We start from the raw sequence: 24,977 nt of genomic DNA on the forward strand, positions 1-24,977 counted from the left end.
ACGCAAGCCACAACTAGAGAGCCCATGTACCGCAAATACAGAGACTGCAGAGCCCATGCACTCTGGAGCCCGGACGCCACAACGAAAGATCCTGCGTGCTGCAACTAAGACCCGACGCAGCCAAAAATAAAATAAAATATATATATATATATTTTAAGTCTAAGTGAAAATTTAAAAAAATTAATTAAACCTAAACTTAAAATTTTTTTCATTTAATGTATGGACTTTATTTTCTTTTTTCTTTTTTTTTTTTTTTTTTGGACTTTAGATAATAAACCAAAACAAAAATCTATATCATGACTTGGATGAACCTCCAGGGAATTATGCTGAGCAGAAAAAAGCCATTTCCAAAAGGTTACATACAATCTGATTCTAATCACAGAACGTATATGAAATGACAACATTTTAGAAGGGAGGCTAGATTAGAGACAGGACGGGGTGGGGGTCAGCAGGCTTCAACTCTGAGCTGGGCGGTGTGGAGACCGCAGCCTCTGCCCATTGGCCAAGCGCAGAGTGAGCTTTAAGTCAGATGATCTTCCCTGAGCCAATCCACAGGAAAGCCTTGGCTTCCAGGGCAATTTCTCAGTTTACTGTCCACCCTAGAGAAACCAAGTAAAGTTTTAAGATTTTCAAATGGTTAGCGTGACATTAAGATTAATACACAGGTACTTGCCTGGGGAAAAAGAACATGTATGGCAGCTTAGAGCTGCAGACTCAACTGGACTTCCCAAGTGATGGTGAAGATTGATGACAACCTGTAAACCATCGCATCTGTTCTGTAGAAAGTCAAGGGTGACCAGATGGCATGGGATGTGAAGTCTGAAAAAGAGCAGTCCCTGCTTGGCCTAGTGAAGTTAGTTCTGAGCTGGTGACTGTTCTTAGTTAATGGGCCAGTGGCAAGGGCAGAGATATACAAGAAGTTTGGGGCACAGTGTGAGAGAGGAGTAAAGGGAGAAGGGGCAGGAGTGCAAGGGCAGGATTCACAGCTTGAATGAACTGTGTCCGGGCCCTGCCCTAGAGACTGTGAGGCTCTGAGCCAGTCTCTGAGTCTCTCGGAGTTTCTGATTCCCTATTTGCAGAACAGGGCAATGAACCCCTGCCTGGACTCTGTTACCAAGTTGGTGGGAGGAACAAATGGAATAATATAAGTAAAAAGCATTTTGTGAACACTTACATTTCATGCAAATGCAAAGATTAGTAATGTGATTTGTCAAGATTCTTACTGGTGGTCTCTAGATTTCTGGACCTGTGATTTGGCAAGTAAGTTAATTCAGTCTGAAGGCTGGAGGGTCCATGGCCCTCAAGTGAGCATCACTAATGATCAGGTCTTGACAGCAGCCATTGCACTCACCATGGATTTATGTATAGGGTCCTACAACCGGAGAAGGAAGCATGATGGGCCACATCTGAGCTGAGCTCTAATAACTTCAGCTGGCTCCTTACTTGGCTTCTAAGGCTGATCCTTGCCTCAAAGATATGCATATAGGAAGCCTTTACCAATGAGTGAATGCTCATCTAATTTCGTGAGGGTTTTCTCTTGTTTCCGCTTAGGTAATTTAGTAAGTCAGTAAGTCTGGTAATGCTGCACAGGAGAGGGGAGACCGTAATGGTCAGAGACCCTCTGGGAGGGAGGCAGTTAGGGTTGAGTTAAAAATCTCTGAGAAATGGCATAGTACGGCAGAAAGCATGTAGGCTCTGGGCTCAGGGAGCTATGTGAGTGACAGCGTTATCCTCTCTGAGCCACGGTTTCCTTCCCTGTCAAATGGTTAACGACAACAGTGCTCTCCTCATAGAATTGTCCTGAGGACTAAATGAGATAAACAGATATGGAACAGCAGGCAGAGAGTAGAAACACAATAACGTGGATCCTTTCCTCCTTCAGAGGACAGGAAGAAGATATCATAACTCCTTTAAAATACCTTCCTGTGCATGTTTTTCAGAGAGAATGAAACTTGGAGCCTTGAATTGCTAAGCCTGTCCTCTTTGTAATCAAACAGATTCCTATCCGTGCTCTACTAATTACAAGATATGTGATCTTAAGCATGTTAGTTAATCTCTCCTAATCTCTATCTCCTCAAGTGTAACAGAGTTTCATCATACCTATGAATGCGGTTGCTTTGAAAGTTAAATAGGAAGTATATGTAAGGTGGCTAGGACAGTGTCTTACACACAGTCCAAATGCAATAAATAGTTATTCTTATCATAACTGTCTTGGGTGTGGCAGAAGTGCCCAAAGAAATGGAGGACAGAGTGTCTACAGACATCACCATTACTTTTCATAATCATCAGTAATCCTTAGTTGCATCTGTGCAATACTTTCTTCCCCCTTGCGTTCGACAATAGTCCACACTCAAGGATTTCGTGGGTGTGAAGGAGTCAACAGGGTGGTGCAGCTGCCAAAACACAATGGATGTCACCCCGACAGCACACCTGGAGCACTGGAGGACACAAACTGTACATGAACAAGCTGGAGAGCGTGCCAACAGGAGGCAGCAGGATGGGGAAGTGGCTGGAAAGATGCCAGGCGGAAGGTCTGGGGGACTGGGACAAGAGCAACCCAGTGAGGAGTACAGACAGACCAATATCTGGAGGGCTGACCGTGAAAGGATGATTTCATTTATTCTGTCATTCCCTGGACAGCAGAACGCAGACCAATGGGGAGAAGTTACCTGAAGATACATTTCAGCTCAGTAGGAAGAATTTTCTGACAATGCAGACATCCAATAACAATGCTTCTGTACATCAGTGGAACGGGCTGTCCTGTGAAGGAGGACCTGAGTCCACAATCTGGCATCGGGGGGGAGAGGTGGGGAGGCTGGCCTAGACAGCTCTCAGGCCCTTCGCAGCTCTGAAATTCTATCTCATGAGAAGCCCACGACTGCTTCAACAGAAGCTGTCTTGTGTTAGCGAGTCATTCATACAAAGCTTGTCCTCCACTCTGTTATAAAACCTGGGGGCACCCCAACAGGATAGAAGAAAAAGATATCTTATTTACCTTAATACTTGCTATCGTTACTACTGCAGATGAGAGGCCAATATACGTATTTAACAAATACACACTGCTTATCTGCTCTAAGGAGGGTACCTAAAGTGTCAAAGCAACCTCTTCTTTTGTGTGTTAAGATTTTCATTCCAGCAATGTAGCAGAGAAAGGAAGCTATCATCACTCACATTTCAAAACTGATTTTGAAGTAAAAAGGAGTAACTGCTTCCCATTTAAGCACATTATTTAATACCACAAACCTCAGTTTGTGATGACAATGATATTTACCTATAGAGACGGTTCATTCATTCACTCAACAAATATTTGAGCACCTATTATGTACCAGACCGGGTTTTACTTGCTGGGGACTTCTATCAGTGAGCTAAAAAGACACACAGCCCTCATGGAGCTTACATTCTAGTGGGGGAGAGGTAGTAATAGATACAGTTAAGTAAATTGAAGTATGCTAGTGTGAACAGACCATGTAAAAGTGCTGTAAGAAAATAAAGCAGAAAGACTTCCCTGGCAGTCCCGTGGTTAGGACTCTGTGCTTCCAATGCAGGGTTTGATCCCTGGTCAGGGAATTAAGATCCCACAAGCAGCGAGGCACAGGGGAAGAAAAAAAACGTTATTAGAAAAAAAAATTGTTAATCAACTATTCTCCAATATAAAATAAAAATTTTTTTTAAATAAAAATTTTGGGGCTTCCCTAGTGGCACAGTGGTTGAGAGTCCACCTGCCGATGCGGGGAACGCGGGTTCGTGCCCCGGTCTGGGAAGATCCCACATGCCGCGGAGCAGCTGGGCCCGTGAGCCACGGCCGCTGAGCCTGCGCATCCGGAGCCTGTGCTCCACAATGGGAGAGGCCACAACAGTGAGAGGCCCGCGTACCGCAAAAAAAAAAAAAAAAAAGAAAAAGAAAAAGAAAGCAGAAATAGGGATAAGGAGGAGGTGGTGTGGAAAGATTAAGTAAGAGAATGCAGGTAAAAACTACTGCATGGACAGGTTATGCAGAACGTCTTCAATCAATGCTAGCTATTATTACCATGGGCACTTCTGAGTTTGCAGGACCTACAATTATATATGCATCATTCCACTCCTGAATTATTCAATAGGTGGTGTGTATTCAAAATCAAAACCACAAGTAAGCGGGCCCTGATACTGTTTTCAGGTAGAAGGAATCAATGAAAATGTCATGACTTTGGAGTTCTGGCATTGTCTCACTTGTGCAAGGATGTTGATATGAATCTGCAGGAAATATAGAAATGCAGAAGCTGAGGACTGAACCAAATTACATCAGGTAAGTGACCTAATTTTTCTAAGCCTTAGTTCCCCTGTGCCCCCATTTGACCAGGGCTGTTGGGACACTTAGTATGTAAACACTAAGTAAATACATACGTAAAATATAATACAGATGTAAAACACTGGGCACACAGCACGTACAGTTAGCTTACATTATTATCATTGTCCAAACAAGGTCATCTGAATTTTCAGAGATTTTCAGTGTGTTCAGAATGAAAAAACAAGGCAGTATTCCTCAGGAGGGAACATTCCACAATCATGTGTTGCTAGGAGTTGGACGAAGGTCACTTGTTATGAGAACAAACCAGGAAAAAAAAACATAAGGAAGCATTCAACTGATTAAATGCTCAGTCCAGTGCTCAGCCTTGCTAACTCCTTGGCTGCAGTCTTCAGAATTCCAGAAGATGCAAAGACACAATGATTCACTCAAAACAGTTCTTCGTACGAATCTTAGGATTCAGCCAAAAAGCAGTCCCGCAGGATTTATGGAGTGTGCTTCCCTCTACAGAGCCTGCATGTCAAGGACATCCACAGGCTCCCTTTAATGGAGCCTTATTTTTCCAAAGACCTCTGTAGCATCATCCCTCTGCTCTTACCACTCTGACTGAGAGTCTTGGGAAATGAGAATTTAATTTGTTCTGTGTTGAAATTTTTCTCATGGGGCAACTTTACAAAGAAGGAGCTCTTTCTGCTTTCCCAGAGAGGGAAAGCATCCCCATCAGTCCCACTTCCTCGAGTTCTGAAGTAAATGAAAGCTTTGGAATATTTATTGGCGTTAGTGCCTTTTCCACTAGTCATTCCCAAGACAAGGGCAGCTGTCCCTCATTGGCTCTAGATAACACAGTAACCCCTTCTCTGCTGCTAGGGGGCTTGCATCCAGCAATCTGCCTCTTCCAGGGGTATCTATGACAACCTGGCACTTCAAAAGGACTACAGAGGCCTCAAGGGACAAAGGTGTTGGCCTTGCTGGGTCGAAGTCAGTGCTTCTCAAACTATCTGTGGAGAAGAACCAGTTTGTTCTTATTCCTAGTCCATCATGGACCGATATTTTTATAAACTACAATGAAAATGAATTGCTAGAAAAGTGTTTATTAAAGAAATAAAATGCAAGCCAATGTTTTTATTACTAGAGTCAACAGACATAAAATTACTCTGTCAAATTGCTGTAAAAACTTTAAATGTTTACTCACAGCTTCTGTATCTGTTCTAGCCACAGCTTACAGCACTAAGTCACTGTTCAGCCATTAACATTTACTTGAAACAAAACACAAAGCCGAACCACCCCCTTTTCCTATGAAATAAGATGATGTGTTTAGTGCAGCGGCTGGCACATAGTAATTACTCACTGAATATTAGCTATTACTATTGCTAGTCTCTCTGGGCTGGTGAGAAGAAGGGGAAACATTAACTAAGAGACTGAGATGCAGGTCTGAGTTCCTACTCTTCCTACCGACCGTGGACGAGTGTCTTCACTGTTCTGGGCTTTAGTTTCCAAAATCTGCAATAATGAGATGATCTAGAATCTAACATCTAGATCAATAACTTATGAACTGAACTGAAACCCAAAGTGAAAAATAAAAAAACACTTGTGTCCCAGTACACACTCACATACACTCAAGGGGGCAATTGCAAAGTTTCATGAAGTAATATTACCCTACCACATGCTATGCACTCTGATATTTTCTATCTTGTCTTATTTTTTTAAGTGCTGGTCAAGACATATTTAATCGATTTCAAACCCACAGTGTGAAAAATGCTGGAGCAAATGAGCTCTTGGGTTCCCATCCTCTATAGTGTACCGATGGGGCTAACGACTAGGAAGTAGGTCCCTGTCAGTCATCCGCAATTTGGTGTCTAGTAAGGACTGACATTGTTTTGCTTTTAATTTTTATTGGAGTATAGTTGATTTACAATGTTGTGTTAGTTTCAGGGGTACAGCAAAGTGAATCAGTTACCAGTGAATCTTTTGTTTTTTTAAGGTTCTTTCCCCGTATAGGTCATTACAGAGTATTGAGTAGAGTTCCCTGTGCTATATACAGCAGGTTCTTAGGACTGACATTGTTAAGGCCAGGTTCATCTACAAGTTTGTTTTTTAAGCCTCCTGGTTCTGCATTGAGATATTCTTAATGAGTCTATCAGTGACAAAGAAGAACGGTCAAGGTTGTGGAATTCAAACCACTTGATGATTACCTACAGGTAACCCTGAATAACTCCCATCTAGCCTCATGCACGGTGCCTTCAGGCAAATGTGCCAGGAGTTGGGTTACGGGGAAATGTCCTTACTGGTTTCTACTTTCTCACTAAATTGCCTTCTGCTTTCTGGACAAGGGAGAGGGGACAGTAGTGGGAGGTAACAGGCTGCTGGAAGTGTTAGGATTGAATTGGCATTTCAACTCCTTTACACGTTAGAAGCAGCGGGTGAGGGGACTTAACTAGGGGAAGATACACGGACATGCAAACTTTTACCTGAAGGGATATATTTTTTAAATTAATTTATTTATTTTAATTTATTTTTGGCTGCATTGGGTCTTTGTTGCTGCGCGCGCGCTTTCTCTAGTTGTGGCGAGTGGGGGCTACTCTTGGGGGCGGTGAGCAGGCTTCTCATTGCAGTGGCTTCTCTTGTTGCAGAGCACGGGCTCTAGGCATGCGGGCTTCAGTAGTTGTGGCACGTGAGCTCAGTAGTGGTGGCTCGTGGACTCTAGAGTGCAGGCTCAGTAGTTGTGGCGCACGGGCTTAGCTGCTCCACGGCATGCGGGATCTCCCCAGACCAGGGCTCGAACCCGTGTGCCCTGCATTAGCAGGCGGATTCTTAACCACTGCGCCACCAAGGAAGCCCCTGAAGGGATATTTTATAGTCCTTCCATCCTTTTAACGAATAATTTTAACTTTTGACTTTCAACTCAGTGAAGAGTAAAACATGAAACTATTTTATGTCCAGTAGCTTCTTTTGTGCTCCCCTTTCCTCTTGAGTAGTAAGGGCCTCAAATTCACCTCTAACCAAGTCGAGTTGCCAAGCGTTTCACTTTGATGAGGATTTTAATCCCATCTTCATTACAAAGCTCTGTACTTCTCTCCAGCTGAGGCCAGGCCCGAGGCTCCAGGGGCTGGGGTGGAGGAGTGATGTGGTCTCTCCCTCACGCCCGCCTCTCCTCTTCTCCCAGAGCTTACTACTTTCTTGGCTGGTTCCTTTCATGACCACCGACAGTGAGTCTGAGAGCTGGTTCTGCTGAAATGACATCTTTCAAAAAAACCTCTGCATCAAACGGGGCTCCCCTCTTCATCAGTTCCACAGAGGGTTCCCACGTGAGCCATCCCACCTTGGTGGGGGTGAGTTTTCTGACTGGCCAGAGGCTTGTCTTTTGGGATACCATCCCTACCCTGGCTCACTCCTGGGATCCACTCATGGGTTGTGGCAGCTGCTCTCCCGCGAGGCATTAGCCAGAAGGCTTAAGTCCCAAGCCACCTTCTATAGATTCCCTTCCATTGACCATAGTGTCCAAGAAACTCACATCCTTGTCCCACCCAACTCAGCATCTCTCCTTTCCTCCCTCTCCCCATTCCTTCTCTTAGCTTTGCAGAGTCTGGTCGTGGGGAGCTCCTACTGGGATAGCTAGCGGCTCACCAAGTTCCAGACGAAAGATGAGCTCCAAGTGGAATGCTGCTCTCTGAGGAAGGTTCTCTCCCGCTCCCAGCCCTCTTTTACGGGGATGGGTGTGAGCGATAAGGATCATCTGAGCGATAAGGGTCATCTGAGAGTTGGTTCTGCTGAATGGCACATTTTGAAGACGCTTTGCAGGAAAATGCTGGCCACAGAGCTGAAGTTCTCTGATCAAAGAAGAGTGGGGATTTTAAACACCTTTTTAGCTGTGGACTCTTCTCACCCGTTCTTAGAAAACAGGAAAGACTCCACTCAGTATCTCATACCACGTTAGATTTCTACTGTGAGCCACATGGCAGATTCTGTGCCAGGCACTGTGAACAAAGCAATGGATAGAGCCATGGTTCCTGCCCTCAAGGAACTCACAATCTAATGAGACATTAAACACACACACACCCCAAACACGTACGTTTACGTAGTTCAGTTGTGATAAGTACATTGAAAGAAAAGCACAGAGTGCCATGGGACCGGACACAGTTGAGACTGTCAGGAAAGGGTTCTCTGAGGAATTAATATTTAATATTTAATCAGAGATGGATAAGAAAAGTGAAGGATAAGAGAAGTGAATGGTAAGGATGCCTCAGGCAGAAGGAAATGCACTGGAGGGGGAAAGAAGCTTGACTCCCTGGACAAAGGATGGGCTGGTCAACTGGGTACGAGACATGGGACCAGAGAGGTGGGTCGGAACCAATTTAAACATAAGGAACTCCAGCTGAGAATGTTCCAGGCACACACTCTCATACCTGGCATTCCCTTCCAATGGGAATCTTTACAATCATGGAGCATGTTAAGGACAGTAGTCTTAATCCCAAGAGGATCAAAGAAGCCATCAGAGGGTTTTAAAACAAAATTGTGCCATGATCAGATTTTCATTTTAAAAAGGCAATTATAGGGAATTCCCTGGCGATCCAGTGGTTAGGACTCCGCACTTTCACTGCTGAGGACCAGGTTCAATCCCTGGTCAGGGAACTAAGATCCCACAAGCCACTTGGTGTGGCCAAAGAAACAAAAAATAAAAAAATAAAAAGGCAATTATAGTGTACAGCTAAGGAGGCAGAAAGCAGCCATGGTGGATGGGGGAAGGTGCCGTGTAAGTTTCAAAGCACTGTGACATATGCTGGGTCTAATTCCTCTTCAAAGCCTCATCTACTAATCTACATTCAAAAGCAAAGCAGAATTAATTTACATTAACTTCTCATACTTTTTCTGTTCTAGACTTATCCCCTTCCTCTACCACTTACTAGCTGTGTCTTGAAGACTCTGTGAGCTTCCTCAGGTTCTTCAATTATGAAGTGTGGAGAACGCTTCGTCAAAGATTTGAATTAGGATGAAACAAGAGTCTTGGTACACGTGCACTCAACAAATACTAACTCATTTCAAGCAAATAATCCTGACAACTTAAAAAAAAGGAGTGGGGGGGGAAGGAAGTCCTCTTCTAGCCACTAGACCCAATTATGTACACAAAATTCTACATATATAAACTACGCAAGATTGCCCAAAATGCATTTACTGAAGTGTGGCAAATTTTATGGTATTAGAATAGTATTAGAATAATTTTACAGAAATCAGTGAATGATAATAAAACCGGGAAGATTTATGTCTAGGCATAATTCTACACATTATGTTGGTAGACCTTTTAATTAGAAGCCCGTGCTGCCCTCCCCATAAAAAAGGGTGTCTAGATTCTCAATGACATAGCTTCCCAGAATTCTAGTCTATCAATATAACTTTTGAGAATGTCTGCCTTCCCAGAGGATCTAAAGCTCTATACTAAAATCATAGTACCTGGAAAGGGGTCAGCAATGTACCCCTGCATCACAATCTGATGCCAATGACAGACACTGAGAGTTGACCACAGGGAGACATGGAAAGGTGGTTATAGCACTCCTTTCTGTGGAACCCAGATGTGGTCTCAAAAGTCTTCTCTGCAAATTGCTCTAGGCAGCTACGCCCACTGACCCTAAGATATCCCTGGTCCAAAGATACTCATTTTCAAAGTGAAAAAAAAAAAAAATCAAGCAATTGCCGTCTGAATAATATGTCTGGAATTTCATTTACAAAGACAGTGGCAAAAAAATGAAAATGAATTTCCCACTACATTGGAACTGTCCCACTTCCCACTTTTTAATAGAACTATCCATCTCCTCATAATCTCATGAAAAATAAAAGTACAGTAATAGTCCAAATGCATAAAGCAGGACATAATCAACTTACTTTACTCCATGTCAATTATGTGAATTGTTTCGACATCTATTACATTAGGGGCACACATTACAACACAAAACCCTTTCAACCAATATAAGGAACTCCAGCTGAGAATATTCCAGGCACACCCTCTGGTACCTGGCATTCCCTTCCAATGGGAATCTTCATAATCATGGTTTGGATAGAGAAGGAAAAAACAAAGTGGTTTTTTGGTGCCTCCCTTACTCTTGTTCATGCTTAATGAAGAACTCGTGTAATAAAAGATTCTTAACAGGTAATGGTGAAAATGAACTGTTTGGCGAGGATAAATTGTGAATATGAATGTACAGTTTTAAGGAAGCAATTTTTAGGGGAAAAAATCCTCTACATGAAGCACAGAAACATAAGAATCTTCTTGTCTCAAAAAGCAATTGATTTGGAAGAAACAAGTCAGGTTAATAATGGTACAGACAAATTCGTGGCATATTTATAGTTGGTTGGTTATTCAGGGAAGCTCAGAACATACAAGGCATAGCAAAATATTTGAAATTGGCACGGCAGGGATCAGAGCTCACTTTCTGCTCCAACTCTGTGTGATATGATCAAGGTAGAACACTGCATGGGATCTGGTGGGGGCCATTCCTACCACCAAAATCTGATTTCCAGAGCATGAGTCCAAGTGAGAGCTTTGTGATAAAGTAGATACGATCCACAAATGATGCCTTTTACTCAGGGCTAATAAAACACACGATCCCTTAGAGAAGGTTATCGCTGTCTATTTCTAGTCTCTATGCTTTTACTTATTTTCACATTTACACATATAATAATAGAAAAAAAACCTTTTGTGATGAAGAGCAAGCTATAGAATACTCCTTTTAATGAGGCTGGGAATAGTTGAGTGACAAGTCCAGTTAGGATGTTTATTAAAAGTTTATTTTAAAATATTAAAAGTTATTTTAAAATCTTTTCAGACATTGTATTTCTACATTTTGAGAAAAAGAAATAATATGCCACTTGAATGTTGCTTTGGTCATCAAAATGGTCATATATACATACATACATACACACACACACACATATATTACGCATACGATACACACACACACAAAATTTCATCTTTACCACTACTCCAAAGAGGCAGGCAAATGAGGCAACTAGAGCATGGAAAGGTCCACTGAGTTGCCCAATTTCACCAGAAATGTCATAAAGCCGGCACGAGATGCCCCATCATCTGCCTTCCTGTTGAGGCCTTTTCTTCACTCTACTTTTAGTACTTTCATTGTTATTATACTTAGTTTTCTTTATATTTTACAAAATTTTAAAGCTATGCTATGTGAGAAACCCTGGACATATGTCTAACAGTCTACAGATTAGAGAACTTTAAATGCATAAAGACATGGGAATTACATTTTAATTGCTTATTTGAAACAGCAATTATCTTCACACTGAAGACTGTCTAAAGAAGAGAGCAATCAATTCAATCCTGCAACAGTGCTATTACCTTGCCCTTGTTTTTTTGTTTTGGTGGTGGTAAAATAGACATAAAATTTACCATTTTAGCCATTTTTAAGCGTACGGTTCTGTAGTATTAAGTACATTCACATTGTGCAACCATCATCATCCAACTCCAGAAATTTTTCATCTTCCCAGTCACTCTGTTAAACGTGAATTTCCCATTTCCCCCTTCCTGCAGTGCTGGGCAACCACCATTCCTCTGGCTCTATGACTCTGACTGCTGTAGGAATCTCATATAAGACGACTCATACACTGTTTTGTGCCTGGCTCGTTTCACTTAGCTATCGTCAAGGTTCATCCGTGTCGTAACACGTGTCAGAATTTTCTCCCTTAATAATGCTGAGTAATATTCTGTGGTACGTATAAACACTTTATCCACATTCATCGATGGACACCTGGGTTGCTTCTACCTTTTGGCTATCGTGAATGATGCTGCTGTGAACACGGGTGTAAAAATATCTGACTCCATTCACTTGGGTATATAACCAGAAGTGGAAATGCTGGATCATGTGATATTCCTGAGTTTCATTCCAGTCCTCCCATTCTCACATACCTAAACTGAAGAATACAATGAATACACCAACCAAACACACATCGTGTGTATGTGTGTTTTAAACAAAAACCCCATCATATTTTGCTTGCATCACGTCTCACTTAACCCACTGGAAACCCCTTACATCTATGAACTGCCCCAAAGCGCCAAGGACCTCCAGGCCTAGGCAGGCCCTCTGGAGCTCATGCCCCAGACTGAGCCCAGGATTTCCTGTTGACAGGACATGGGACCTCTAAATTTTGTTACGGAAAGAAACATGACATGTCTCTATCCACTCTTCAACACAAAGACGTAATTTTATTCGCACGATAATATGAATACTGTTCAACACGCAGGGCTTTTTTCTCCCTGTTTAAGTTGAATTTCATTCTGAACGTCTAATATTGACAAGCATCAAGATATTTTAATCAGGTTACTTCTTACGTTTACAAAAGTGGCACAATGTCTGTGAATGCCACTCCAGAGATACTAATCCACACTTCGCACTTATCCCAAATCAGTCTCTTAAAAGTCCCAAAAGATCTTAATAACATGTCTGCTCAGTACAACAAGGCAAACAACTACCCAACTCCTCTTTAGTCGCATATCACAAAACAGGGCAAAGACAGATGGAATAACATTCCCTGTGCTCTAGGGAAAGCACAATACAGGAACAGGGTAAGAGGGTTTCTGGGTCCCTGCCACTGTTTCACATGCCTCTTTCATCTTCTGTCTTCCTTCCCAGGCACGACAGAGCTCCTCTGATGGAAGGCAAGATGGCTGCCATCCTTCAGTTATCACAGTACTGTACCTTTAGAATGGACAGCATCAGCACTGTGATAACTGAGCCAGGGCAGCCTGTCAGTCACTGTGTCGGCCGGCAGCATCCTTTCCGGGTGGCTGCATGACTCCCTCTGAAGGCTCCCCAGGAAGTGGAAGACTACAAGATCCCCTTCTGGTTCGAGATTTGGGGAAGCAGAAGAAAAAGTAGTGTCACAGCCCAACAATTAGTGAGGCTGAAATAGTAAACCGCCTGGTTGAATTATATTAAGACAAAAGCTGAACATATGATTTATACATATTGATGAGCAGCCACGAATACATCACATATGCTTTCCAGCTCTACTTCACAGTGTTACCTCTTCGGTGCACGGATTTGCTGATTCCATCTCCCTGACCTCAATCATTCATGCAATAAATATTTACTTAGGGTCTACTATATTCCAAGACCTCTTCTAGATGTCCAGGAAATGAAGATAAATAAGACCTGGTCCCTATCCTCAAAGTGCTCGTGATCAAACATGGCAAGAATACTTCATATCTGCCTAACATTCAGTAATTTTCTATGGCTTTCTGCTTTAGTTTTCACAAGAACCCCTATGGGGTTGTCAATGAATTACACATTAATTCATCACAAAAGGATTCTGGAATATGTTAGGTATCATTAGCCCATTTTACAGAAAGAAAATAAAAATCTAAGAGAGGTTAGGTGATTTACCTGATCATACCACTAAGTTACATTGAACCTGAGTTCAAATCCATGTCAAATGACTGAACCTAGTGTTTTTCTCTACCCCAACCTAGCCATTCAACTCCATCAAGGGAATATTCAGTTTACACAATTTATGCAAACAAAGTTTCTGAAAACATCTACTTTTTGCTTAAAATTTTTAGTTTTCTCAGCATCTCAGATCATGAAGCAGAAGCTTGTGGGAGTTTTATGATTTAAGAAAAACTAGCAAAAAGAATGACTTTTATTGTTCTTGCTCTGAGTGCTAAGAATATACTCAAATTGATGACACTAATGATGATTACATATTTATCACACCTGTGAGGTGTTTTCACTAAAGTTACGTCAATTTTACAGTTAGGATGAAGGATTGTTAACAACCTTTGGAATGCCTTTTAAAAAATCAACACGTACACATCACTTGCTTTAAAATTATCTGTACCTTTGAGATGTACCCTGAAGTCATCTTCAAGGATGATGGACATTTTTTTTTAAAGATTTATTTATTTTTATCTCTCGCTGCGTTGGGTCTTGGTTGGCACGCGGATCTTCGTTGAGGCACGTAGGATCTTTCATTGCGGCAAGGCACAAGGCTCTTCCTTGTGGTGTACAGGCTTCTCTCTAGTTGTGGCATGAGGATTTTCTCTTCTCAGGTTGTGGTGCGTGGGTTCCACAGCGCGTGAGCTCTGTAGTTTGCAGCACGCAGGCTCTAGTTGAGGCGCGCAAGCTCCGTAGTTGTGGTGCGCGCGGGCTTAGTTGCCCCGCAGCATGTGGGATCTTAGTTCCCCAACCAGGGATCGAACCCTTGTCCCCTGCACTGTAAGGCGGATTCTTTACCACTGGACCACCAGGGAAGTCCCAGGGATGATGTACTTTTAACAAAAAGGACAAAAAGATTCTGAAACTAGAATTCAGGCTTCAGAATAATCAACTTATTAAAGCCATGAGTCACTAATTTTTTTTCCATATCAGTCATAAGTTCTCAAGTTATTTCAATGTGAGTGTAACTTGACAGATATTTGAAAAATAACTGTTTTCAATTAGGCATTTGCTCAGTTTCAAAGACTCATTATATGCAAATTAGATACTAGCTCTCTACTTCAAATAAGTCAGAGAGATCAATCAATTCTTTAGATCAGCACAGGTCAGAAAATAGCAGAGTACAGTGAGCCTAGCTCAACTGTTAAGTTTATGCACTATGAAACTGACCTCATCTTCAGAAAAGGAATATCCAGTGAAACAATCCACCCACATACAAATTAAAACAACATTCTCTGAAGTGCAAAAATATGTAACAGTTAAAGAGGTCATCGCTTAGGTCTTAGCCAACTGATGTAATACAGAGTTGAAACACGAGAGGGCAATGAAGATTAAAAAAAAAAATTGGATCCCTTAACCTAAGGTTCCTGGAAATAGTCGCACATTTTACCCAAATTATAAACATCTGTTACATGAACAAAGATATTGTGATTATTTGAGAATGAAATTTTAGATAGCTGATACATCAAAAAGGATAAAAAGATTACCACCGAACAATTCCCAGCCACAAGTTTTGTCAGTTTTGGAAAAGAGGAATACTTACTGTGAGATACTAGAGGGTAAGTAAGTATGGGGACAAATAAATAACTCTGATATACTTAGTAGTTATTAGACTGTTCTTCACAAAGACTGAGTACTAATGCAACTGAATGTCTAAATATGAAGTCAACAAACCCGAACTTAATGTTTGTAATGTGCTACAAAGTTGAAATTCACTCTATTAGCCATGACCAAAAATCAGACAACTAAAGATTTTTGGTACAAAAAGTAATGGGTATTTCCTTTACTTCCTTATTTTTCTCTCATTTATCTACCTAAACTGGGCGTGGGGGCATAGGGCGGGGAGCCTAGAGGCCAAGTAATAACAAAAAGCAAACTGCCATTACTCTGTGATCTTCTCAGAATAACTCTAAAGCAGTTTCAAGGAAGAAAAAAATGTGGGTTTTCAGAACTGTATTCTATAAATACTAGTAAACACTTAAAACGTTTTCTTTCTTCATGGAAATTATTTCTTATAAATGCGCATTTAAAAAACTAAATCTATCAGAAACACTTCTTTTTCAGTAGATTTTTCTTAAAAAAATTGACTTATTTTCATTTTAAAACGAATGATGGCAGGTGCTAATGCTACAGTACGGAAGTATACTGCACAGTGAGAGGGGAAGAAAAAGATAATGACGTAAAATGCTTTCCTCCAGAGATCAACCTGATTTTACACTCAGTTCTTCTATGATGAAAATGACACAAGAACAATTTCTTCGTGATGCATGCACCAAATATTATCAACTAGAAAACCAAGTACTACTGGCAAACTGGTATACTAAAAATGTGCACACACAAAAAACATGTCACGTCTCTCTTATCAACAGACCGAAAGTGAAAATACAGTGATTCTGAACTTTTAAGTATCTGATTATAGATTAAATAACTGGAGGAACCATGAAATGAACTGCTGGCATGTAAAATATCTGACAATACTTTAAAATTAAAATAGTTTAAACAGGTTAATTTCAATCCACTGGTCTTTTACTAAAGTGTGATGTTTTTTTCTTCCCCAACTTGAAAACCACAATCCAACTCAGTGACATTATAAAATGTGCGCATTTGACCAAACGGTCATGTTATAAAAATGTACTGTCAACAGAAAGTGCTAAATGTCAACTACTGCTTTGTCAGAAATACAGAAAACGCATACCTGCGTTTCGTGGCAAAGCTTTGCTGGTAACAGTGTTCGAAAACTAACTTGTGCCAAGATTAGTAGGAAATCAGGAATAAGAGGGTTACACAATTTTTGCTTTCCTTAGGAGAAATAAATCAGCTAAAACGGCAAGGAAAAGCCAAGGACGACTGCCTTGGCCAAGTCAGCCCCAATTCTCACAGAGAAGCATTAACTGGGAGTAATTGCAGAGGGGGTGACATTGTTTTACCCATTCCAAGCACTGGCCTCTAAACAGTCATGCTGCATAACCTCAGCAGGTCATGAAGAAAAAACCTAACACAGAAGGTCTCTATACGATAATGGAGACAGAAGGAGGAACGAACTGGTGGGGATTTTAGTCCAAAAAGGCTCCAGGAGACTAAAAATCTAAAATAAATGGACCATCCCACTTCATGCTTAATAGAATATAATATTCTATTCTATGGGCCTTTCCCCTTTACATGTGCACTCAGAATACACACTTGTAGTCCAACTGTCTACTTCTTTCACTGTTGGATTTTGCTCGAGATTTAATTTTTTTCCCCAGATTTTGGATTTCTGTCTGCTCACAAGTCAATTTTATTCCGTCTCACCTCTGTTATCATACCCTTTTAGAAAAACCAATCAAAAATACACCAGCTGACTTCAAAATGACCCACCCCTAGCTAGTCTCTCTAAAAACCCTGGGTGTCTCCAATTAATCTACGATTTCCTCATTACTGGCAGCACTGCCATTTAGAAATGCTGGGTCTTACCTCTCAAATTCCCTTAACGGACAGCTAAAGGGGGCGATACCAAAGACGTGCACTGACCTCTATTTCTAGAGCCTTGGGCTGTTCCGGAAACACAATCACACTCCTCTTTTCTGCAGAGTCCACCATTCTCAGAGCTTCTATTCCTACACCTGGAAAAGGAACACATTTCTACTTGTAACACATAGAAAAGGAACACATTTCTACTTGTAACACAGAGGTACTGCACTCATTATGAAGTGCTATATCTTAAACTGTGATTTACTTTGGTACTGTTTACATCTGATTTCCTCAAATCAACAGCATTGTTCCTGAAGTCAGAGACTGCTGTCTTCATGTCCTTCCACAACATTCATCACAGTCCTTTCCATAGAGTGCAAGCTCAACAAATACTTGCCTAATTCATTGACAAACTTCTTCATTTCCCAGGGATTCTCGAAATAGCTTATCAACAAACGTACATGCTTAATTCCTCTCTCTGTATGTCAACCGGCAAGATACTTGACAGTTTGTCATCTACAAAATGAGGGGAGAGTACTAAAGGCCCAAGTCCCTTCCACTGCCATTACTGAATCTCATTAGATAAAACCAAACTCCAAAGATAGCAACATCTCCATTCAGGTCGACATTATACTTTTTTGTTGGAGGAAAAGGGTCAGGAACCTTGTGGGCCCAATTACCACCAATGGAGCTATGAAGTGAGGGCAGAAAGTGAATGCAAAGAAAGAGAAAATAAACAAAGGTGGGTGGCATCACTAAGATGCCACCAGGTGTCATGACTGTTACAGTACCACGAACTGTTCTTTGATATATTTTGGCATGCCCAGGAACCTTTTACAAAAGCAGCTCTGGCCAGATATGTGGATCGCTAAGTTTTCCCAAGACACCCCTACCAGCCCTTCCAGCACCCGGGACGTCTTTATTGACCTTCCTGCGCAGGGCACGCCTCCTGCGTAGAAATCTGCAGGGCAGTCACTATTAGTCTCATATACTGTGATAGTTAACTCTTGGTGCTCCCAAATCTCCAAATGGAAAATAACAGGGGAAAGTAAATGGTTGACAAACATGAAGGAACTGTATTTCACGCAGTCACCTCTTTTGAAATTAATCCAGGGAGAAAAAGGAGCAATGCTACAGGCCAGCGGTGTCCCAGAAAAGTAAAAAGCAAGCTATGTATGTAATTTTAGATATTCCAGTAGTCACATTTTGAAAAAACTAAAAAATAAACAGGTTAAAGTGACATTAACCATAAATTTCATTTAACACAATATACCCAAAATATCTTCATTGGAACATGTAATCGATATAAACATTAGTGAGCTATTTTACTCTTTTTTTGTACTAAGTCTTTGAAATCCAGAGCATATTCACTTATAACACATGTCAACTCGAACACTAAACCTTCATCAGAAATACTCAATCTGAATTTAGATTTCATAAAAGTTACAGCTTAAAAAGTAGATGCACATATCCAACTTGTTTCCAAACACAACGAAGTTTTCCAAAAACTGAATGGAACACCAATTTTTGATTTAAAAATCGACTTATCACCCTACCCAGATTTCAGGTGCTTGACAGCCACACGTGGCTAGTGGCTACTGCATTAATGCAGGTAGAGAAAGTCCTGTCATCCGGACTTTTTTTCAAACCGGAACCCTTCACCCAGCAAGTCATTCTACAGCACCCACCAGGTACTCAAATTATGCCAAGTATTTTCTGCCTTACTTCTAATCCTTATGGTCGTTAATACTTCAGTGATGATCATTTATTAAGCAGCCCTTCCTAAAGACTGAACAACTCTTTCTGCTCAGAGAATTCAGGGAAAAAAATGGAGACATCATGATTCAAAGATATGGAGTTAATTTTCGAGGTAAAGGTGGAAAATCCTGACATCGTTAATTCTTTGTCCAGGATATTAGTCACCCTGCAAAAGTTACAGGCATTGTTTATAGTAAGCCTCTCAACTTCCATACTCACAACAGCTGTCACTGCATCCTCAGATTCCTCGCCTTCAAAAGCTCCCTCCCCACCAACAACCTCCTCTATCTCTAGCAGACTCTCTAGAGCACATTCTAGGAGCCCCTCTTTAATTCATTCTGAAAAGTACTTGTTACTGTTGACATACCGAAACACATGAATAATTCAATAAAGAATCTAGAACCATCTGATTAATCATTCATCGGTCTAGGTACCCAACTGACCTTGAGAAAAGCATTTCGTGAATATACGTGGAAAGTATCCCCATACCCTTCCCCCAAAGAACCAATTACTACAAACACTATAGCTTTCTCTACCCATGTCAAAGTTCAGTGTTCCTCCTGCAGCTGATTTAAAAGTTGATCTTCTAAAAGGAGCTGGATTCCTAAGGTAGTTCTATTTTGAGCCTTCTTCCTGTTCTGAAGCTAAAGTTGGAAGGGCTTAGGTGGTGATGTCATGGAAGGGAGACTGTTGGCTTTCACAGAAGGGTCTCCTCCTGCAACTCTGGGGATGTTCATGTGGGGGACACCAGCGGGAATGTGCACCTCTCGTCGCTTTCCCCTCCCTCCCTTTTGAGTCCCAGCTATTCATTAGCCAGCAAGAAAACAAGTTCAAATAAGCATGCAAACATATTTACATATTTTACTTGTTAAGCGTCTCAAAAATGAAAAGACCAAGGAGAAGGAAAATGCCTCGCACCAGGAAAAAGGGGTGACAATCCACCCCCCCCATCCGCACCTCCCTAAGTATCTATCATAGGACTAGGGTCAAAGGGTGGGGGGGAGCAGCTGATAAGAAGAAAAAAGGGATTATAAATCCAGCAAGCTTGAAGAGGGAAATGCTGTTGGGGATACTCAGGACAGAAGGAAGACCCCTGGCTCCCTTCTCTTCCACTGTTTTCCCCTCCCTTTTGGAATGGAGGAGATTTAGGGCAGGGTGTGCCTTCTGCTTGGGAGGCGTGCTTGGCTCTGGAGAACCAAGAGGGGCCAGGGTGGAGCCCAGAAAAAGAGAGCCAGAGACTGGCTGCTTAGGCCAGATTCTGGACTAAGCTCTTAGTGGAAGAATAAAGGGGGCTGTGGCGGAAGAGCAGACGATTCCATTGGAAGACCCACTGGGGAATGCAGAACGCACACTAAATCCAAGGGGATCACTTCTCTCTCAATCTAAACCCAGCAGTTAGTTGCCGGGTGGTGGGGTGCAGGTCCAGAGGCAAGAGAAAATCCCAACACACCTGTAGACCACTACTTGCCGGGGTGGGGGGATGGGCGTGCCCAGCGCAATCAGCAGGTGAAAGCAGCACTTTCTGGCCAATTCTGGGATGGGATGGTTGGCTAAGAGCTTTGGGGAACACAGGATTTCCCGGTTTCTCAGCTCACCTCTCTTCCAAAGCGAGGAATAAACACAGGTGTGGTCCTTCTCCAAGAAGGTGGCAGCCGGCCTGCGGGTAGCTGAGTGAGGGAAAAGATTCCTTGGCCGCGGGAAGGCAGGGAGAAGCCCTGGGGTTAGCTACGGCCGGGAACAGGCGGTCTCCGCCAAGTCCCCTCCCCCTTCTTGAAAAGCGACCGGGACCGGCATAAATTACAGCCACGCACCCCCCTCCCCAATTACGCTTCTAATAAAAGAAACAGCCTCTCATGTCTAAATAAAAACTGAAAGCTCTGGCTGATGGAAATAAACAGGTGAGCCCCGAAAGGAAGCGGGAAAAGATTGGGGATAGGAGAATGAACGTGCAGAGAAATCCAGTCCTCCCCGCCCTCCCCGCAAACCCCTCCTCTATCGCTCCGGAGAATCTGCGTGGCAGGTTGTAAGCTAAAAATGCCACTCTGACAGACCCCGTCTCCCCGCCCCGAGCCCATTCTCCCTCCTACCCCAGGGTCCAGCGTCCCGGCCTCGTGGTAGCGCCCGGTGCCCGCGCCGCGCAGGGCTCACCCTCACCCCGGACCGCCACCGCCGCCGCCGCCGCCGCGGGGACTCCGGTCTTCCTCTCTCCTCCCTCCCTCCTCCTCCTCCGCCTCCTCCTCGCAGACTCCTCCCGCCGGATCCTTCATGTAAACAACATCCAGGCTCTATTTACAGTCGCCGCCGGACGGCGAGGGACCCACGCCAGCTGCCTGGAAGCAGGCGGGGGTGGGGGAAAAGCGAGTGCGCAACATTTACACATACCCGCCCCGCCCCTCCGCGCCGCCGGCCCGCCAGGGGACCTGAGCGGGGCACCGGGGGTCTCCCCGCGCCCTTGTCCAACCTGCGTCGCTCCTGACACCCCAGCGAGGGCCAGAGGGAAACCGCGCAAATGCCGATGGGCGAGGTCACCCCCACCCCCACCCCGCAGGAAAAAAACACACCCCAAGCACAACAGACCCAGCCCAGCAATACCCTCCAAGTCCGTGCGAGAGTGCGGGGTCCCAGCTCGCTCAGTGCCGCCACCCCGGCGCCCCGCCGCCGCCCACCCCGAGGTGGCGAGCTGCGTGCGGTCCCCCGCGGCGGCTGCAGGCAGCCGCCCAGCGCCGGACAGCGGCGCGCCCTCGGCCCCCGCCCGGCCCGCCCTCGGCCCGCCCCCCGCGCGGCCGCCGAACCGGCCGAGCCCCGCGGCGGCGTGTGCGTGTGCGCGCGTCGCGGCCGGCCTCGCCGGAACAGCTCTCCTCGGCCCCCGGCTTCCCGTGCCCCCGGGCGGGCGGGTGGCGGGCTCTGGCGCCGCGAGACCCGGCCAGGAGCGGCCCGGCCAGCGCTCCACCGCGCCGCAGGGGCGCGCACACGGACGTAGACACTCGGCGCACGGAACCCCGCGCGGCCGCACGCCTCCCGCCGGCGCTCGGCTTGGCGCACGCACCGCCACCCCCGCGCCCGGCACGCCGCCCCCACACCCACCTGCGCCCCCGGGGGTCTCGGGCCCCCCTTCCTTTGTTCTTCAAGCTATTTGCATGAGGATTATCTAATGACGCAGCAAGGATACAACGTGCTCGCCACAACGTGACCGTCGCCATTTTTCTGTTTTTATTCTATCTCTGCCATGTGATAGATTGGGGGGGTGGGGGTTGGAAAAGAGAGAGACAGGATTAAAAAAAAAAAAAAAAACTTCCGGGTCTCATGACCGGGAAGGGAGAAAAACAAAAGAGACAAGACACAACTCCAGGGGAATGATGTGTGCGCGCGCGCGCGACTGCGCGCCCTTGCCTCCTCTGCTCAGAGGAGGGAGGCTCCCGCAGTGGGCAGGGAGCATCCTCCCACCTCGGGAGCCCTGTGCCCCCGGAGGGTCCAGCTCGAACCCTGTAGCCGTGGCGGTCGCGGGTCCCGGTCTCACACCCGCCGCCAACGCTCTGCGAAGCTGTCAGCCTTGTCCCTTCCTCTGGCCGCCTTCACTTGCCGGTCCACCCCAGAGCTCGCGCTCTCCCTCCCGGGCGGGTGTACCGTTCTGGGTTACGTGCAGAGAAGTCTCACTAACACCGTGAAGGAGGAAATGATCAAATTTAAAGGCTACTGTATTTCCCAAGTTTTAAAATAGTTTGCTTCCATGATGTTCTGCATAACAACCGCGTGGCAACACACTAGGCAGAATCTAATATTGGTTCGAATCCTTCCTTCCTCTCTTTCTCTACCCCCTTTTCTCTCTCTTCCCAAAGCGGGACACACCCCTGTGTGGTGGTCCGTGGGGTTTGTTACGTGGGGATGGACCTTTCATCGCGGATTGACTTATTTAGAAAGAAAATTTTAATAAATGGTTGTTCAGGGTCATTGTTTAAGAAGACAGTTGCATGGAGCAAGGTGGATTCGTGTTACACTCATCTCATTCACATTCAGAGGGCGTGATAGGCATTTCATTCTCTCCCAAGTCTCGTGTTCACGGGTTGCTGAAAAAAGTATTTGGGAACTCTGCCACATTTTTCAGTGAGATATAGAATTTTGTGCTTTTGTTTACTACTGTATTTCCTTTGGGCACTTTCACTTTTGTTTCTCTTGAGTTTCCTTTCTGGTTTCTTGTCCTATTTAGTAATTCTGAGCAGAAATGGACTTCAGAGTTGGTTCGGGTGTCTCACTTTACAGGCGAAGAAACTGAGGCCCTGCGTAGTGAGGAGTTGCCCCAGGTGACACATTTAATTCGAATTGAGCCCTACTCACCTGATACATCTGGTAGTGGGGTGGCGATGGAAAGTGGGGAGGGGGGACGGGAGTTAACTTAGCGACGACGTATAGCAGCAATTCTGCTTTGTGAAATTCATAACCTAGAAATTAAAGATGGAGAACACTTACCAGATCATTCACGTCTTAGGACTGGTGTGAACTGATTGCTTCTTCAAACCCCCCTTCCTTGTGCCTTGACTCCAGTATATCTGTTAATTCAGGTTCTCCTTCCCCTTTCCATGCGACAGTTTGCCGTCTCACTAAACAACCCTACATGATTGCTATGAAGTAATTTTATTAGAATCACAGAGATGACCACTCCCCCTTTGTGCACCCACTGTGTCCCTTTTATATTTATTTCCTGGTGCCTTTCACACTTCATTGTACAGGACAGTTGATGTACCTCCCTGAACTAGAGGGTAAGCTTTGAGGGTCACGGCCATGTTCATCTTATATCTCCCATGTTTAGCACCCTGCCTGGCAGTGAATGAACCAGTGAAGGTCTGAAGAGGATATTTTCTATAATTCCATCCAGACCATTTCTAGGAAATTTCTTCCATGTTTTTGGTGAAAGCGGAACACTGGAGATGCTTTTTGATTCTTACACCTCTGCGGACCATTTTTTGGCTTCTAATTTACAGAGCCAAGAAAAACATAATTTGCTTTCTCAATTTTTTTTATTAAACCAACTGCTATCTCCCCTCTTTTTACCATATTTGGTTCCTCTTCAAATTCCATCTAATTCATATAATTAGTTATGCCAACACTTGCCCTTTGAGTTTTGCTTTCATAGACTCCAAAAGTTTTACTTTCATAGACTTTCAGTTTGGTGAGGTTCAAACTGATTTTACTCTGCTCAGCCTGGAATTAAATGATCAGAGGCAGCATTCTTTATGAGACTCGGATTCTTCCTGGAACCCAGTGAACTAAGTAAGGAGGCTGGCAGTTGAGCAAGCTGAAGAGGGCTTCTGGAAAGATGTCAGCATCTGGACAAAAAGTGCACATTTGCAACTTTAAAGGATTGGACAATAGCTGATATATGTAATTACAGCTTGGAGAAGGATCTGGACTGTCACAGGTGAGCTCAGACACATCCAGATCGATGAGGTTCCATTGCATATCTGAGCATGAACTGAACGTATTCCTTTGGATAGGGCAGACAAGCTGATATTACTGATCGTAACATCTAAAGTTCATATGTTTCATCCCAGATAATAACAGTGTGATAATAATTTTAAGGGCAACAATAACAACTTCCAGCAAGGTGGAGATGAAGCCTAATTATATGTCATGTCATGTGCTCCCTTAAATACAAAGCTCAACAGAGAAAAAAGGGACACAGCTCAAAAATATAGGGAATACCTCTATACCTCTTATCTTCCACATCCGTGCACTCACATCATTATATTCTTTATCACACTTTAGTCCTCTGGGGTATTACATAGTTGCTGATAAAAGAGAACTCTTATAGGCACTCCAACAATCTTCTTTCATCTCTCCAATACACACTTGCAAAATGCCAATTCTTGGTGTGTGAGATGAACTTTGGAATCAGGTCCTAATCTCAGCTCTGCCAAATCTATTAGCTGTGTCATCCTGGGTAAATTATTCATCAGTTCTGATTCTCTGTTTCTTTATGCATAAAATGAGGATTACAACACCTACCTCAAAGAGGAGTTTTTAGGACTGAAATTTAATAAAATATATGTAAA

General features: G+C 43.7%; 1 protein-coding gene across 1 annotated transcript; it reads right to left on the reverse strand.

The window, feature by feature from the left end:
• Positions 1-229: 229 nt before the first annotated feature.
• On the reverse strand, positions 230-24,384 carry LOC307187047 (uncharacterized protein; the record flags this gene model as incomplete). Its single annotated transcript, XM_079922802.1, has 7 exons — positions 230-14,555; positions 17,233-17,324; positions 20,526-20,597; positions 21,085-21,191; positions 21,523-22,059; positions 23,263-23,366; positions 24,315-24,384. 7 exons carry the CDS (start codon positions 24,382-24,384, stop codon positions 14,305-14,307), a joined length of 1,233 nt encoding a protein of 410 aa, XP_079778928.1. The 3' UTR covers positions 230-14,304.
• Positions 24,385-24,977: the final 593 nt, after the last annotated feature.

Source organism: Stenella coeruleoalba (assembly GCF_951394435.1).
Source record: "Stenella coeruleoalba genome assembly, chromosome: 1".
NCBI classification, from domain to species: Eukaryota; Metazoa; Chordata; class Mammalia; order Artiodactyla; family Delphinidae; genus Stenella; species Stenella coeruleoalba.